Here is a 16,885-nt window from a genome sequence, read left to right on the forward strand (position 1 = left end):
ACCAATAGATAGACTATTCCATACCTACAGAGCCAAAAGAATCTATAATTTTTTTAAATATATTTTTCTTTGCATCGATAATTCACACATCCTAAATGATTTATTACATCACTTTGACATAATTCTCAAAGCAACACACTATATGAACTTTAGAACAGTCTACTACCACTACTGTTAACCATATAACTCGCATTTAGGACAAGACATATAAGACCAAAGAAAAGTCAATAAGTCACAAATAATTGCATTATATTTTATACATTGTAGAAAACTAAAATTATAAAATTACATCAAATTAAAAATATTTACACGATGATGAGAACTTGCTGGCAGCATTAAACTAATATGTGTTTGATTTTTTTATGCTCATTAGCTTGTTACAAAATAGGCTTAAATTTGATGGGCTTGGTTCATTTAGTTGTAACATTTTGGTTTTTATATCAGTTGTCTTAGTTGACAAATTTTTATTTTTATCTGGCCAGTTTTTCCAAGCTTTATTTTTCTTTATTTTTTTTTCTCTTTAATTTTTTTTTTATTTAATGTAAATCTGATAAAATATGTATAACTTGGTCGATCAATATATTAATGGGGATAACCATTAACATGTCATGTTAAGATATTACCATCTTACTTTAGTTATACCGAGCTGATATACAAATAATTGGTTCTGGAAATGTAAATAGAAAATCAGGACTTTCTGTAAACATGTCAGGTTGTTGAAATTCTTAAAGATGTTTTGTGTGGCCTATTTTGGGCCATTACCAATCTGTAGTAAGCTCCCTTGGCATCAAACAACTGCTGATGGTTGCCAATTTCAATTACTTTTCCTTTGCCGAAGACAGCAATTTTATTGGCATTTTGAATTGTGGACAAACGGTGAGTGATTGTTACACATGTTCTATCACGGCTGGCAATGTCTAAAGCCTCTTGAACTACCTGTTTAATATGAAAACATTTTTTTTTAATGAACTCCATTTGATAGTGTAATAAAAAATCATTTTTAATTTTCAAAAATGATTTTTTTAAAAATAACACAATGTAGTTAGGCCTAAGTGTATCAAGGTACGTTTGTTTTACATACCTTTTCACTCTCTGAATCTAAAGCTGATGTGGCCTCATCAAGTAAAAGTATTTTTGGGTTTCTAACAAGGGCTCTAGCAATGGCAATTCTCTGTTTTTGTCCACCACTGAGTTGTGCCCCTTTCTCCCCTACATTTGTGTCATAACCCTGAATTTGAAAAAAATGTAGGTTGGTTAATGAAGATCGACAGTTTACAAAAAAAAATATGGGCTTAGTACATTAATGACACTATACTATATTATGATAGGTGTATAAATTTAAACATTACACCATGAAAAACTCACCTGGGGCAGGTTGGATATAAAAGTGTGAATGTTTGCTTTCTTTGCTGCCTCTATGATCTCTGCCATGGGAACAACCCTGGAGTTGTCCCCATAAGCAATATTCTCTGCGATACTGCAGTCAAACAGTGTGGGCTCCTGGGATACAATACCAAGTTGCTGTCTGTACCAGGCCAAGTTCAGATTTTTTACATCATGCCCATCCACCAGCTAGAGAAGAAGGATAAAAACTGCTAAATTGGCATTTATTGACTATAGCTTGAAAACAAATTCAAATTCAAATTTATTCAAATTTATTCAAATTCAAATTTATTCAAACAACGGTTACAATTGTAGGCACAAAGGCCTTTTTTCACATTGGCCGTTTAAACAAATAAAGCAATTCAATAACACATAGCAGTAACACATAGCACTGAAAATGTGGAATAAAGAAACAATGGTACATAGCTATCATACATAATGAGATAAAAAAGAGAATATAATAGATGAATGAGAAATGTTACAATGAGTCAGTTAGGTCATTAAATAATTTTAGTTTTAATTTAGATTTGAATATATTTTCAGATCTAGATAGCTTTATTTTATTAGGAAGATTGTTCCACAAATTAGAACCAGAGTAGGCGAAGCTATGTTTTTGGAAAAAGGTTGAATAAGGGAATGGTAAATTGAGACGACGATTTAATTTTATGTTAAAAGAAACAACACACACTAAATATGGTATTCTTTAAATAAAAGTCCAAAGATTATCATAAAATAAATTTTTATCTCTGAAATCTTACCAGAGCCCCTTGGACAACATCATAGAATCTTTCAATCAGTTGGGCGGTGGTACTTTTCCCACAGCCACTAGCACCAACTAGAGCAACTGTCTCTCCATAATTAATGGTCAGGTTCAGACCATTTAGAACTGTAGCGTTGGGCCGACTTGGGTAAAAGTAGTTGACATTCTCTAGCTGCAGACACCCAATGAAATTGGCCTGGAAATAAAACATTTTTTAAAGTTTCACATTGTTTCAACTGTCAAAAACGGTAATTAAGAATAGATATACAGAAAAGGTATTTGAATTATAGATTGTCTATTTACTAGTATTTAGTGTAATTTGATACATTTTTTGTTAATATTTTTTTTCGTTGTGAAATCCAATTTTAAGTTAATTTTTAGAAATACCTTTTATACAAATTTGATAATTTAGCAAACAAAAATGATGAAACTTATTTTTGTCAGCATTATGTGTATATTGTATGAAAAGAATTGTTATAAAGCTGTATAACTGGTAAAATTGATCTTTCAAGAACTCACAATTTTCTGTCCACTTGTCTCCCTGACATCAATCTTTGGCTTTCTGTTGATGATACTAATGATGCGAGCACCTGCTATTTTAGCTCTGGTGTAGTCCACACTACTAGAAAACTGTTTTTCAACCAACGTCGTTACTCCAAAAATAATGGCAGCTAATACCCTGTAAAATAAATAAATATATTCAGGTTTTTAAAGACAAAATTATATTACTTCATTAAGAACATTTAAAATAAAAATTATTGCTTAAGGCCATCAAATAGAGAATAGTTTTAGTAATTACAATTGTGAAGCTGCTACCTCAATACTTCATGGAACTCCATTTCTCCATTATTTACGAGATGCGAACTATAATAAAAGGCCAGTGCAATAGCCAAGTACACTAAACAGTTCTTAACTCCACTGGTGAAGCCACAGACAACACATATTTTTCTGCGAGATCTGCAATAGACAAAAATTAAATGACAGAGATATTCCAACCTGATATGCACATTTTAATGAACACATGAATATAATGTTATCCTAACAATCAATACACATTTTAATGAACACATGAATATAATGTTATTCTAAGAATGAATACACATTTTAATGAACACATGAATATAATGTTATCCTAACAATGAATACACATTTTAATGAACACATGAATATAATGTTATCCTAACCATGAATGCACATTTTAAACAAGGAACAGCTACTCACTTTGTAGTTACATCTATCTGTTTTCTAATGATGCTTTCAAAGTGATCTTCTCTTCCCAAAGACACAACAGTTGCGATATTGTCCACCACTTCTGAGAAGGTCTGGCAACATTCAGCAATTGTACACAACATTAGGTGACTGTGTATCTTTAAACACTTGTTGCTTTGCTTCTCTACTGGGGGTGGGGGGGGGGGAGGTACTACAAAAAATTTACTTTACAGTCTTGAGGTCACTTCAAACTGTGACCGCAAGGTATGTTTAGTTCACTAGTAATCTTCTCTGACCTTGTTTTGCCCACATGTTTTGGTTGGAGGGGGGGGGGGGGAGTTAGACTCATCTTCAGGCCAGTCTGCACTGTCTGCTTTAGTTGATTTTAAATACATAGTTCGCTTAGCCATAACCTCTTTGCACCAGTTAAAATTATTTATTTTTACAATGAGGTTAATTGAAAATAAAAGTTACAATCTGGTAATATGATGAATGATTGATAATATCAGCCAATGAAATGTCTTCTCTCACCTGTGCAGCACCTTGCAGCTGATCATTGTCCTTAGAACTCACTTTGCCTTGAATGAACATTCCAATAATTATCAGAGGCGTGAACGACAAAACTACAAAGGCCAATTTCCAGCCAAAGATAAAAGCAATGCAAATAGCACAGACAATGGTCGAAGATGCCTCAAGCACCAGGCCTATTCTTGAACCTGTTGCCTAAAATATGTCAGCACCTCCATTAATCCATGAGTTTTTTGTCACTTAAAATTGTTAGATGAGTTTAAACTAACAAACTTTTGTTACAATCATCATTTAATAGACACCCCAATCAGCATGTTGTAAGCCTACATTATTTAAATCAGACTCCACCAGTTAAGATGGTAGGTCCCGGGTAAAAAGTATAATTACAGAAAAAACTTTGTTTTCTACAGCTTTCTTAAGATCCATCAGCATATGTGTTTCTTGGTAACTATGACAACAGGGGCTATCTAAAACATTAAACTATTCCTAGGATTTCCATCAAGTATTGTAATACAAAATAGGCCTACAATTTGTACATTCTAATTTTTAGTCTGGTGAAAACACTAAATTTAAGACCTGACCTTCATCAGGACCAAAATTGAAAATTCATAATAAAATAGTTTGAAGATTTGCACTTAGAATGTACAGCGAGTTCTTAAAACTATATTAAATTATTATGAATCAATACTTTATTGGGCTTAAAATATATTAATAATATATTAATAATATTTAATTTACTTATAAGTTATATATGTTTCAGATATATTAATTGTGCTGGATAGAAAATAGGTGAGCACTTTGCCACGATGTAGGCCTATATATTGATATATGTATTTTAAAACAGGCAGTTGGGTATAGAGCTGTCTACACAATGTGTTCATTTGAAAGTGTAAGACTGTCATGTCTCAATGATTACCTAGTTTGACTCACTGATGGTGTCCCTCAGGTTTTGCAAAGATCACTTCCTTTGAGAACTAGAGTAACTACTTACTAACTTTGATTTGTTAATCCTTCTCCTAGAGTAACTACTTACTAACTTTGATTTGTTAATCCTTCTCCTAGAGTAACTACTTACTAACTTTAATTTGTTAATCCTTCTCCTAGAGTAACTACTTACTAACTTTGATTTGTTAATCCTTCTCAACAGAATGTCCTTACCCCCTGTAACATAGAAGCATCTCCAGAAAGTTTGGTAGTAAGAGCTCCAACCTGGTTGTTTGGTAAGTCAAAGTAGTCCATGTCCTGAACACAAAAAGTAAATAGAGTAGTCACTAACATAACAATACTAACATAACATTTTTATTTACAAGTTAAAAATCCTACTTCATGTGATGGGATAATCACCATTTCTGAGATTAAGTAAACAAATAAATGTAAGCTTCCCTTCCAGACCCCTAATTTTGTGTGGTAGAGTTCACTTGTTTTTATGATGTTTGTATTGTATGTTAAGAGACAGCACTATGCCCTGCTATCATTACATACCCATCCTTGACATCCCCCCCCTCCATGACCAAAACAACCCCTAGCCTGGCAATTTATATAAGGAAAACCTGACAAAAACAAGTTTTGTCAACAAACAAATTCAGTGTTTTAATTTAAATCTAATTTACAGTTTAGGTAAATTAAAAGATGCACTTAAATATTATACATTTTTGTGCTTTGGTAAACTGTGTGCTAAATTTATTTGTGTAAAGTAAACATCTTGGAGCAATTGTTTCTTCTTTATGAAGTCAATAAATGTCCAGGTGGCAACATGCCATATTGGATTTAAATTGTGTGCCAGCCTTTGACAAAAAAACATGTATCCAGCATTTCACTTTCTGTGCCCATGTATATACTCCACATATTAAATGAAAAAATTAGCTGTCTCCATCCCCCATGCTGTGGTCTGAGTCTAAAAAAAATCCTAGTACTAGTAGTAATCTGCAATCAAAGTTGATTCTTGTTGTAGTTTCATCAAATATGTCCACATTTTTTGCATTGTTATAAAATGTGTGTCTTTGATCTAACCATTGACCCTCACAGATCCAAATTTAGGATGTCATTAATGTGTCTCTTGTTCTTTTATCAGGTTATGGTTGGGCTTGAAACACACACTTGCATTTTTTAAGGAGAAATTGTTAGATATTTTGTAGGGGGGGAAGGAGAAGGTTGGATTTTTTTTTTATTGGACACCCCAGACCAGGAACCAAACTTCTGGATGTGCTCTAATACTCCACCACCTCATCCAGTAAGTAAATGTAGATAAAAATTATTATAATTTTCTCTACAAAATATTTGAATAAAGAAGGTGGAAAAAATTGTATTAAGTATTCAAATTAACAAATTTACTCGAGAAACTTACTTGGTTGAGAAGAGATTCAAAAGTTTTTTCACGAAGACGAGCTATTAGCAAAGCACTTGATCTAATAAAGCAATAGCGCTTTCAAATTTAACAAACAAAATAATTACTTCAAATGGAAATTAAAATTAGCAGCAGCATTATCATCATTACATTAACATAGGACCTTTCATGTTGCTAATTCTTCCACATAATACGTATGAATTGGTAGCTTAACTATAAGCAAATCAAAGTAATTGTCAAACTTTATTTTTAATTCTTGAAAAGTAACTCTGTAAATGTGCATATCTTAAAATTTAATTGGTTATCTCTCTTTTCTTACTTAAACATGAAGAGGGATACAGCAACTTTGGCAAGAGTGAAAGAATGAAATAAAAAGGTTAATCTAAAATGTGTATCAAACAGCTTAACAGTAAATATAAAATCTTACCTGCAACATTTTAACAATAACAGAAATTACAGCCATGGCAATAACAATACTTGCGAGTACATGGGTTTGATTCCACTGTTCTGTATTATCTCTCACACTCAAAACCTTGAAAATATTTCATTAGTTTCTGATTTTATAAAGCACTTAAATATTTAGTTCTTTAACTAAACTGCGTATTATTTTTTTAGCAACAATATCTAACATTCAAGTTAGGCTACCTTGATAAATTCACTAAAAGGAAATGAAAAGGCTGGATGAATGACTCCAAATAAAACAGATCCAATACACCCTAGCACAATCAGCTGCCACTCTGGTGCATTGAATTTCATAACCTTTAAAAAGCTTGGGCTTTCCTCCTTATCCATAACTGAAGTCTGAAATTTAAAAGTTTGACAACAATTTTAAACTTAATGTTCATTCCAATACACAGCATTAATTTACAGCACAGGAATTTAGTAATACTTCATTGTTCCCTTTCTTGGATTTCTTCTTAGATTTTCTGATGCTTTTTCTGGCAACTAGATAAACCTCTTTTTCAATGACTCTGTCTTGTTTGTTTATTTTTTTCTTGAATGATGATCTCAGAAGCTCTTCTTCACTAAACTCACCATCACCATCTTCTTCCTCAACAATCTCTATATCAGAAACATCTAGATCTAGAAAAAAAAATTATTCTAAGTAGTATTAACAGCATTGCTAAATAATTAAATGCTTAACATTTCAGTAAATAGGTTATACTTTAAAAAATGTTTTATTTAAACATAATGATAAATTATGTTACGAGTGTAGATATTAAAGTAATTATCAAAGTGAATAATTAAAAAAATAAAATGAAATTCCTTTTAAATACAGAAAAACCTAATCCCCCATTAGAACTAGGTGACTAAACCCCCAACAGACAATAGACCAGTGCTTCTTCCAGACTTTTTTCTCCGGGGGGGGGGGGGGGTGCACTTGAAATTTTGGGGGGGGGGGGGGGGGACAACAACAATTTCTATATAAATTCCAACTATCTTCAGGAGGGGGGGGGGGTGCCCCCAGAAGAGATGCCTAGAAGAAACTCTACAATAGACTCATTGCCTGGTTAATCAGAAGCTATTAATTGTTTTTCTTTAGAATATTAAATTTTGTGTTCACATATCCAGTTTTCACACACAAATAAACTGTTTTAAAAAGATTAAGTATTGTCCACAGTTAAAAAAGATCCTGTAAACTTAAAAATACACATATTGCCAGGATATATCTTTTATATTTTTATAAATTCCTATATAGGATATTATCATTATGAGGTGGTATTTGGATTTAATATTCAAAGGAATTTGCTGCTTTGTGCTTATTTATGTGTTACAATCTTCTTTTTATTGGAAATTTAAAAAAACAAATTAGTTTTAAAAAAAACCAACTAATGGTTGCTTTATAACTTAATTATTGTTTAATTTCAGTGTTAGTTGGAAAAGTAACAAAAAATTCATTATTAGCCATCAAAGTCTGAGTAATCTTTAATTAACAGTTTTTAAAAAATCATACATACCTTTATCTGACTGTTTGGCTGTTTTATTCTAAAATGAAAAGAAACATCATTTTTTTCTAAGGGGTCATCCATAAATGCCGCTTTTTTTGACAATTTTTACCCCCCCCCCCCCCCCCCCCCCCCCCACTCCCCTCCATCACACGACACAAAAAGTCAGACCCCCTCCCTAAAATGATGTCACACCTCAGCCTACAATCCCCCTAAAATTGCAGTTGAATTTTTCTTAAAATACGATATTTTTCCAAAATCTTGTCTGAACTCTGTCAACATAGTATTTAATCTATTCCTATTATAATTTATTAAAACAGTTTTCTAAAACACGAAATAACGGCTAAAATTAGTTTTCTAACATTGCCTTTTTTAATGCAAAAGTGTGACGTCCCACCATCTGAACCCCCTCCCACTATGTGACATCATTTATGGACAACCCCTAACTGCAAAGCAATGTGACTTTTTTTACGAATAGGCCACATTTAATTCAACTTTTCAAGCATACATTTTAAAAAAAAATTATAAGTAAAAACATGAACTATATTTTTAACATTTTCTAACTTTAATTTAAATATGAACCAACCTGCATTTCAACCAACTGATAATAAAGCCCCTGAGCTATCATAAGTTCTTCATGTGTCCCTTCCTCAACAACTTCTCCATTACTAATGGCCACAATTTTGTCAGCTCTCTTTACTGTTGACAGCCTATGTGCTATGGTAATTGTTGTCCTACCATGTTGGGCCTAAGGTTAAATATAATTTGAGTGTGATTTGAAATATTTATAAATCTGCTTCAATCTTTTTCACTTAAACCAATTAGTCTAATTTGATTTTATAGTTAAATTAACTAAAAATCACCTTTTCCAGAGCGCTTTGAACAACAGCTTCACTTTCTTGATCTAAAGCAGACGTAGCTTCATCAAGCAGAAGTAACTTTGGATTCCTGACCAGTGCTCTGGCTATTGAAATTCTTTGTTTCTGTCCTCCACTAAGTTGTGCTCCTCGCTCACCAACATTAGTTTTGTAGCCCTAAATACATTTTTTTAAATATTAGTTTTGTAGCCCTAAATACATTTTTTTTAAATATTAGTTTTGTAGCCCTAAATACATTTTTTTTTAAATATTAGTTTTGTAACCCTAAATACATTTAAAAAACATTAGTTTTGTAGCCCTAAATACATTTTTAAAACATTAGTTTTGTAACCCTAAATACATTTTAAAAACATTAGTTTTGTAGCCCTAAATACATTTTAAAAACATTAGTTTTGTAGCCCTAAATACATTTTTAAAACATTTGTTTTGTAGCCCTAAATACATTTTTTAAAAACATTAGTTTTGTAGCCCTAAATACATTTTTTTAAAATCAGTTTTGTAGCCCTAAATACATTTTAAAAACATTAGTTTTGTAGCCTTAAATACATTTAAAAAAACATTAGTTTTGTAGCCCTAAATACATTTTAAAAACATTAGTTTTGTAGCCCTAAATACATTTTAAAAACATTAGTTTTGTAGCCCTAAATACATTTTTAAAACACTTGTTATAGCCCTAAATACATTTAAAAAACATTAGTTTTGTAGCCCTAAATACATTTTAAAAACATTAGTTTTGTAGCCCTAAATACATTTTAAAAACATTAGTTTTGTAGCCCTAAATACATTTTTAAAACATTAGTTTTGTAGCCCTAAATACATTTTTAAAACACTTGTTATAGCCCTAAATACATTTAAAAAACATTAGTTTTGTAGCCCTAAATACATTTTAAAAGCATTTATTTTGTAGCCCTAAATACATTTTTAAAACACTTGTTATAGCCCTAAATACATTTTTAAAACATTTGTTTTATAACCTTAAGTATATTTTTATAACATTTGTTTTGTAGCCTTCTATAAGCAAATAAAAAAACAATAAACATTTTTAACCCTAATTAATTTTATGGTGATCAAGTAAAAAATGACCAGGAAAAGAGTGTTACACAATAAAACCCTTACTAAACCAACACAAGAAAAAAGTACCTCAGGAAGTAACATGATAAAATCATGAGCATTTGCCTCTTTGGCTGCTTGATGAATGTCATGTTCTGTCGCATCCATCCTGCCAAATCTTATGTTCTCCTCAATGGAGGCATCAAACAAAGATGGCTCCTGGCTAACCACTCCAATATTTGAACGAAGCCATTTTAAATTCAATTCTTTTACATCATGCCCATCAACCAACACCTTTAAAACAAATTAAGTTGATTTTTGTAGAAGTTTTGTTGGTGTAGGTCTTTGTGTACAATTTAAAATCTTGTACTTGTAGATTAGGCCTAAGTAAACCAACACCTTAAAAAAAAAAAACCTTAAAATTTTAAAATGTGTGTATACTTACAGCTCCCTCTAGAGGATCATAGAACCTTTGAATCAGCTGGACTGAGGTAGATTTGCCACACCCACTAGGGCCAACAAAGGCTACATGTTGACCAGCATTAATGGTCAAGTTTAATTTCTGAAGCACCTGCGTCAATGAAAAAGATTAAAAATTTTAAAACAATATTTTGGCCTACTTGTACTAAATGAAAATAAAAAGTTATTAAAAAATGTATTAGAAACATTCCATGAATTTAAAAAAAAATAACTTAAAAAATCAGGAAAATATATTTTGGGCTAAAAAATTAGTCTTACCATCGCATCAGGTCTAGCAGGGTAGGCAAACCGAACATCTCTAAACTCAATGTCACCTGCTAAGGATGTAAGCTTATGTCCCAAGTCAGAGAAAGAATCAACTTTTGGTACCATAGAAATTACCGAAAAGATTTTAGATGCAGCACTACGGGCATTTGAAAAGCTTTCAAGACTGTTGAAGGCATTGCCAAGAGCATTTGCGCCAGTCATCACGCAGAAGAACACCTGCAAGTGTATAAAGAAAAAATAATGGACAAAGTTGTCATATCAAAGTAGAAGTTACTAAGTGTGTACCAAAGCTGAGATATTAGGCAATATAACTTAGATAATATTTTACTTTTACAAATTTTTAGGATAATTGTACTGATTCATTTGTACTTATTAATGAAAAAATAATTTTTTAAATAATTAGACCTAACGAAGTATATACTTTATAGTATATAGTATATAACCTACATATCATTCCCGATTGTTTAGTATTAGTATAAATCAATTCATAAATAAACTTACAGGTAAAATTCCTCCTGACAGTTGACTGTCCTTTTTTTGTACCAGGTAAATTCCAAACCACATGACCCCAGCAAACATCAGGAAAATCAAAAACCACAAGAGAGATTCACCCATGCCCAAGAGAAGACCTTGTTTTGTTACTGCTAGAACAGCTGTATTTAAATTTTCTTTATACCTGAAAAAGTGCTTTATAAATGTAGGTTTGGAAAATTAGGTTATATTTTTAAAAAAGCTGTTATGTTTAACTATTTGTTTATCACTAAATTGGTATATGTATGTATGTATGTATATATATATATATATATATATATATATATATATATCCTGTAGGCCTATATAAATCATATTTAAACTTGGTTTTTAACTCACTTTTCTTTTTCTTTCTCTTGACCTTGAAAAGCTTGTACAGTCCGTATTGACCTCAGGGCCTGATGAGCAATGTGCCCAGCTTTGGCGTAAGCATTACTCTCCTTTATGGCCATCCTATTCTTCACCTGTTTATCATCAAAGTTTTAGTTGCCCTTGAGTTAGTAAAAACTAATTTTAATTTTATGCTAGCCAATAGAAATATTTCTGCTTCCTTTTTTTTTACATGAAACGCCACATTGAAGATTTTTACTGTTTTAAATATTTTCTTTGTAAAAATTTAAACAGAATTTCTAGCTTACTTGCCCCGCAAAATGGAGCCAACATTATATTAATGTTACCCATATGGTCTTTCCTGAGTACTAAACTCATGACTTATGTTTTAGCCCTTAATCTACATCTAGACCAAGCAGCAAAAGATTATTCATTTCAAAATGACAAAACATCATTTCATATAATCTGTAGAATTTCAGTTTTTAAATATATTTATTCACATTTACCCTGCTTATTTACATTTCAAATTTATAACATGTTGATGGTAATTCCTGACATACCATGTGCCTGAATCAAAGCACAGACTTAGAGAAATAATACCTTAAAACCACCCTCAAACACAAAAACTTTTCATAAAAAATAATTTCTTTCAAGAGTCATGCAAATGGATTCTTTTAAAATTTAAAATAGCATCTAAAGCATCTATACATATATAGGCTAGAGATTATGTACAGAAATTAACATAGAAATATAAAAAAGATCTTTAAAAACTTATCAGAATTTTAAAAAGCAACTACTACAATTTGGTGTTATGCTAATTAAAAATAACAGTAGTAGAATACTACAGAATAAATGATATATGATGGCCATTTGAATTTTAAAATTCTATTTACTCAAAGTTTCCCCAAAAAAAATAATTTTTTACCCTGAGATTACCAATAAAAAGATTTACCCTGACAGTCAAAACCATAGCCAGTGTTAGCAGAGGGCTAAATACAGCAGCAACTAATGTCAACTTCCACGATTTTGTGAAGGCGATCACGTAGGCCGCTGCACATTTGGCCATCAACTGCAGGAACATGGCCACTTTATCTCCCATCCCTTCAGCTATTTTATTCACATCCCTAGAACAGATAAAATGTTTTATTCACATCCCTACAATAGATAAAATATTTTATTCACATCCCTAGAACAGATAAAATATTTTATTCACATCCCTAGAATAGATAAAATATTTTATTCACATCCCTAGTATAGATAAAATATTTTATTCACGTCCCTAGAATTGATAAAATATTTTATTCACGTCCCAAGAATGGATAAAACATTTTATTCACATCCCTAGCGTAGATAAAATATTTTATTCACATCCCTAGAATGGATAAAATATTTGGATCATGTCCAGATAAGCACTGCCACAAAAGTTAACACCCGCCACCCAAAAAAGTTTATAAAAAAGGATACAGGCCCTACTTTTAAATTTTACTGAAGAGGGGGAAATTGGGACATATTATTAATAATTTGCATGAAAAGGTCTGTATTTTGGTACCTTTAAACTTTAACCCCAACCCTAACCACAACTAAATGGATAAGAAGTTGTTTTTATGACTTGTGCTTAAATATTCGAATGTCTGGACATCAGCTATGGTTCACAAGTGACGGGGCTCAAATTTTTGCCCCTGTAATCTTTGCCCTTAACAGCAGGGCTTATCTGGACAAGATCTAAATATGTGATTCACATCCTTAGAATCAATACTTTACTTTATTAACATCTTTAGAATAAACATCATATAAGATATTGTATTTTATTGGATATCCATAATCAGAATCAAAGTTGAAGGATCAAAACTAACTTTTTATCATATGATTTGATGTGTGATCAATATATTAATATTATATTATTAGGCCTAGGCCCCTATACACTAATACTATACTAATAATATAGACATATTATTAGGAATATACACTGTATCACTAGATCTATATAGATCTATTTAAATTTACATGGTGAATAAAATTACATTTTAAATTATTTTGTCTTCCACTCTTATTGAAACAAATATTTAAAACATTTTAAAAACCTATAATAAGAAAGTAAGAAGAAACTAATATTAAAAATAAAAATTCGTATCCAACTTTCTCTGAAACCACTTCTGCATACACTTTTAAATTATGTGATTAGCTGAAGTAAATAAAGTGAGCTTACTCTAAAAATCTTGTGCTTATCTCCCCTCCATCATGTACATCAAACCAGCCCATCTCTTGGCTCATGACAGAACGAAAAAACTTTTTTCTTAGCGCGTTTATCTGGATAAATGAGACCATAATAAACAACTATTTCTTGACCATTAAATTTAGTTACGATTGAAATAATTCAATTTTTGAAGATGTAATACTTTTATTTTAATTGAACTTAGACATAGTACTATGAACCTAAATATGAAAGATTCTTAAATAAAATACCTGTCTTTCTCCCACCCAACAACTGACTTAAATAAAATACCTGTCTTTCTCTCACCCAACAACTGACTTAAAGAAAATACCTGTCTTTCTCCCACCCAACAACTGACCTAAAGAAAATACCTGTCTTTCTCCCACCCAACAACTGACCTAAAGAAAATACCTGTCTTTCTGCCGCCCATGTCCAACAGCTGATAGCAAAAAAGCTGCATATAAAAGAGCCAACACCGATGCCAATAAAGTAGTAAATGTAAGGCAGAACTTTTTCCTGTAAAGTTTCATGCTCTGTTGAGTTGTTGGTGCTGTGGGCATAAAGATTATCTGCATCAGTCAAGTGTGTATCTGTATCAGTCAAGTGTGTATCTGTATCAGTCACGTGTGTATCTGCATCAGTCATGTGTGTATATGTATCAGTCAAGTGTGTATCTGCATCAGTCAAGTGTGTATCTGCATCAGACAAGTGTTTAATTTTAAAACATTTTTTGTTGCATTTTGAAATGAACCAGCTGTAAACGAAGCAAGTTTTAAAGAAACCCCAGTTTTAAAATTATTTAAATCAAATCTTGTATACCAACCTGTTGTTGTCTTTTGAAAGAAAGACGTCGATGACTTCACCGAAGATGCTGAGAGTTACAGGCATGGCCAGACCTTGGCTAACTGCTGCTACAGAGCCGATCAACATCATAAATACATCCACGCAGGTTGCAAACTTAAACTGTGTATTTAGAATAGTTTGTGTAGTTACAACATGTAAGGCATGTAACTTTTCAAGATCAACTGATTTGTGTAGGCCTACATATCAAACACGCGGAATATTGGCTAGATCATCTTGTCCGTTCGTGAATTGGCCGGCCAATGTACGAAATACTCTGTCAATTTTGAGATCTTCGGTCATTGTCCAAGTACTATGTGTCGTACTATATATATATATATATATATATATATATATATATATATAATATATATATATATATATATATATATATATATATATATAGTGCCTATGCATACAGATAGAGAGTGCAAGCTGTGTGTATTATGTATATAAGTGAGTATCACAGTAGTATCAGTATGTCTGAAACATAGCATTTTTGTTATGTAGGTAATTTAAAAAACCTACCAGCTCTAAGACCCCAACCGCTTCAGATTTTTTAGCAGGTTTACTTTCCCCACAACAGCCGGACTTTGTGCCCTCTACTTCTGCATCCTCCATATCTTCGCCTCTATTTGTCTGATGATGGTTCGCTCCATTGGCTGACATCGCGGGTATAATCGTTTCCTCCGTTCTCAGATTTTGTTCCAAGAATTAGACTTCTAACACTGGAGCAGTTTACTGCAACAACGATGAGTTGAGCCAGAAGAGAGTGAAAGGAAAAACATGTTTTAATGACACTTGACTACGTACACTATATGACCACTGCTAAGTGACATATTAATTAACTCATATTCGTCCTTATGCTCCTTCTTGGGCCATCATTTCCAAATAATCCTCGACATCGGTGTGTGTGAGAAATATTTATAATTAAAAATGTATCAATGTTCTACTTACTGAGTGAGCCGTGGATTAAGTGAAGAAGAACTAACGGAATTTTAACGCCTGTCGTATAGATAAATGCTTTATGTAGACACTAGAGTGGGTCTTGTCTAGTTGAATGGCTCCAGTTTCCTGTCTATTGAGAGATCTCTGACTGGACAACAGATACCGACAGTTTCCGGTCTATTTAGAGATCACGGGCAGGACAACAGATACCGACAGTTTCCGGTCTATTGAGAGATGACTGGCTGGACAACATATACCGACAGTTTCCGGTCTATTGAGAGATGACTGGCTGGACAACATATACCGACAGTTTCCTGTCTATTGAGAGATCACTGGCTGGACAACAGATACCGACAGTTTCCGGTCTATTGAGAGATGACTGGCTGGACAACATATACCGACAGTTTCCTGTCTATTGAGAGATCACTGGCTGGACAACATATACCGACAGTTTCCTGTCTATTGAGAGATCACTGGCTGGACAACAGATGCCGACAGTTTCCGGTCTATTGAGAGATGACTGGCTGGACAACAGATACCGACAGTTTCCTGTCTATTGAGAGATGACTGGCTGGACAACATATACCGACAGTTTCCTGTCTATTGAGAGATCACTGGCTGGACAACATATACCGACAGTTTCCTGTCTATTGAGAGATCACTGGCTGGACAACATATACCGACAGTTTCCTGTCTATTGAGAGATGACTGGCTGGACAACAGATACCGACAGTTTCCGGTCTATTGAGAGATGACTGGCTGGACAACAGATACCGACAGTTTCCTGTCTATTGAGAGATCACTGGCTGGACAGCAGATACCGACAGTTTCCTGTCTATTGAGAGATCACTGGCTGGACAACATATACCGACAGTTTCCTGTCTATTGAGCAGATACCGAGCCAATCTCTGATGACGGGAGATATCTATCGTGTTTTCTTTGCTCCTTGTTTTACTGATCAACACAAAATAACTTTCGTCAATCGCTCTCTGATGCCTAATCAGATTAATTTTATAAACAGCTAATAACTGTGCATATATATATATATATATATATATATATATATATATATATATATATATATATATATATAAATTATTTAGGCTATTTATGTAGGCTTTTGGCGTATATATTTTGCTTTTTTTGCAGACTACATTAATTGACAAATAATGTGTAAGT

General features: G+C 32.5%; 1 protein-coding gene across 1 annotated transcript; it reads right to left on the reverse strand.

The window, feature by feature from the left end:
* Positions 1 to 609: 609 nt before the first annotated feature.
* On the reverse strand, positions 610 to 14,466 carry LOC131953307 (ATP-dependent translocase ABCB1). The gene is made up of 24 exons (XM_059316446.1): positions 14,330 to 14,466; positions 13,913 to 14,013; positions 12,659 to 12,830; positions 11,716 to 11,840; positions 11,347 to 11,521; positions 10,837 to 11,061; positions 10,544 to 10,669; positions 10,189 to 10,392; positions 9,034 to 9,204; positions 8,757 to 8,918; positions 8,183 to 8,210; positions 7,114 to 7,307; positions 6,870 to 7,025; positions 6,652 to 6,756; positions 6,225 to 6,302; positions 5,039 to 5,122; positions 3,884 to 4,075; positions 3,365 to 3,465; positions 2,960 to 3,100; positions 2,663 to 2,822; positions 2,142 to 2,339; positions 1,366 to 1,572; positions 1,082 to 1,228; positions 610 to 936 (listed from the first exon to the last, which is right to left on the reverse strand). The coding sequence occupies exons 2-24, from the start codon at positions 13,975 to 13,977 to the stop codon at positions 709 to 711; spliced, it is 3,444 nt and encodes a 1,147-aa protein (XP_059172429.1). The 5' UTR covers positions 13,978 to 14,013; positions 14,330 to 14,466; the 3' UTR covers positions 610 to 708.
* Positions 14,467 to 16,885: the final 2,419 nt, after the last annotated feature.

Source organism: Physella acuta, unplaced genomic scaffold, assembly GCF_028476545.2.
Source record: "Physella acuta isolate Inbredline_101_S28 unplaced genomic scaffold, ASM2847654v3 ptg000076l, whole genome shotgun sequence".
NCBI classification, from domain to species: Eukaryota; Metazoa; Mollusca; class Gastropoda; family Physidae; genus Physella; species Physella acuta.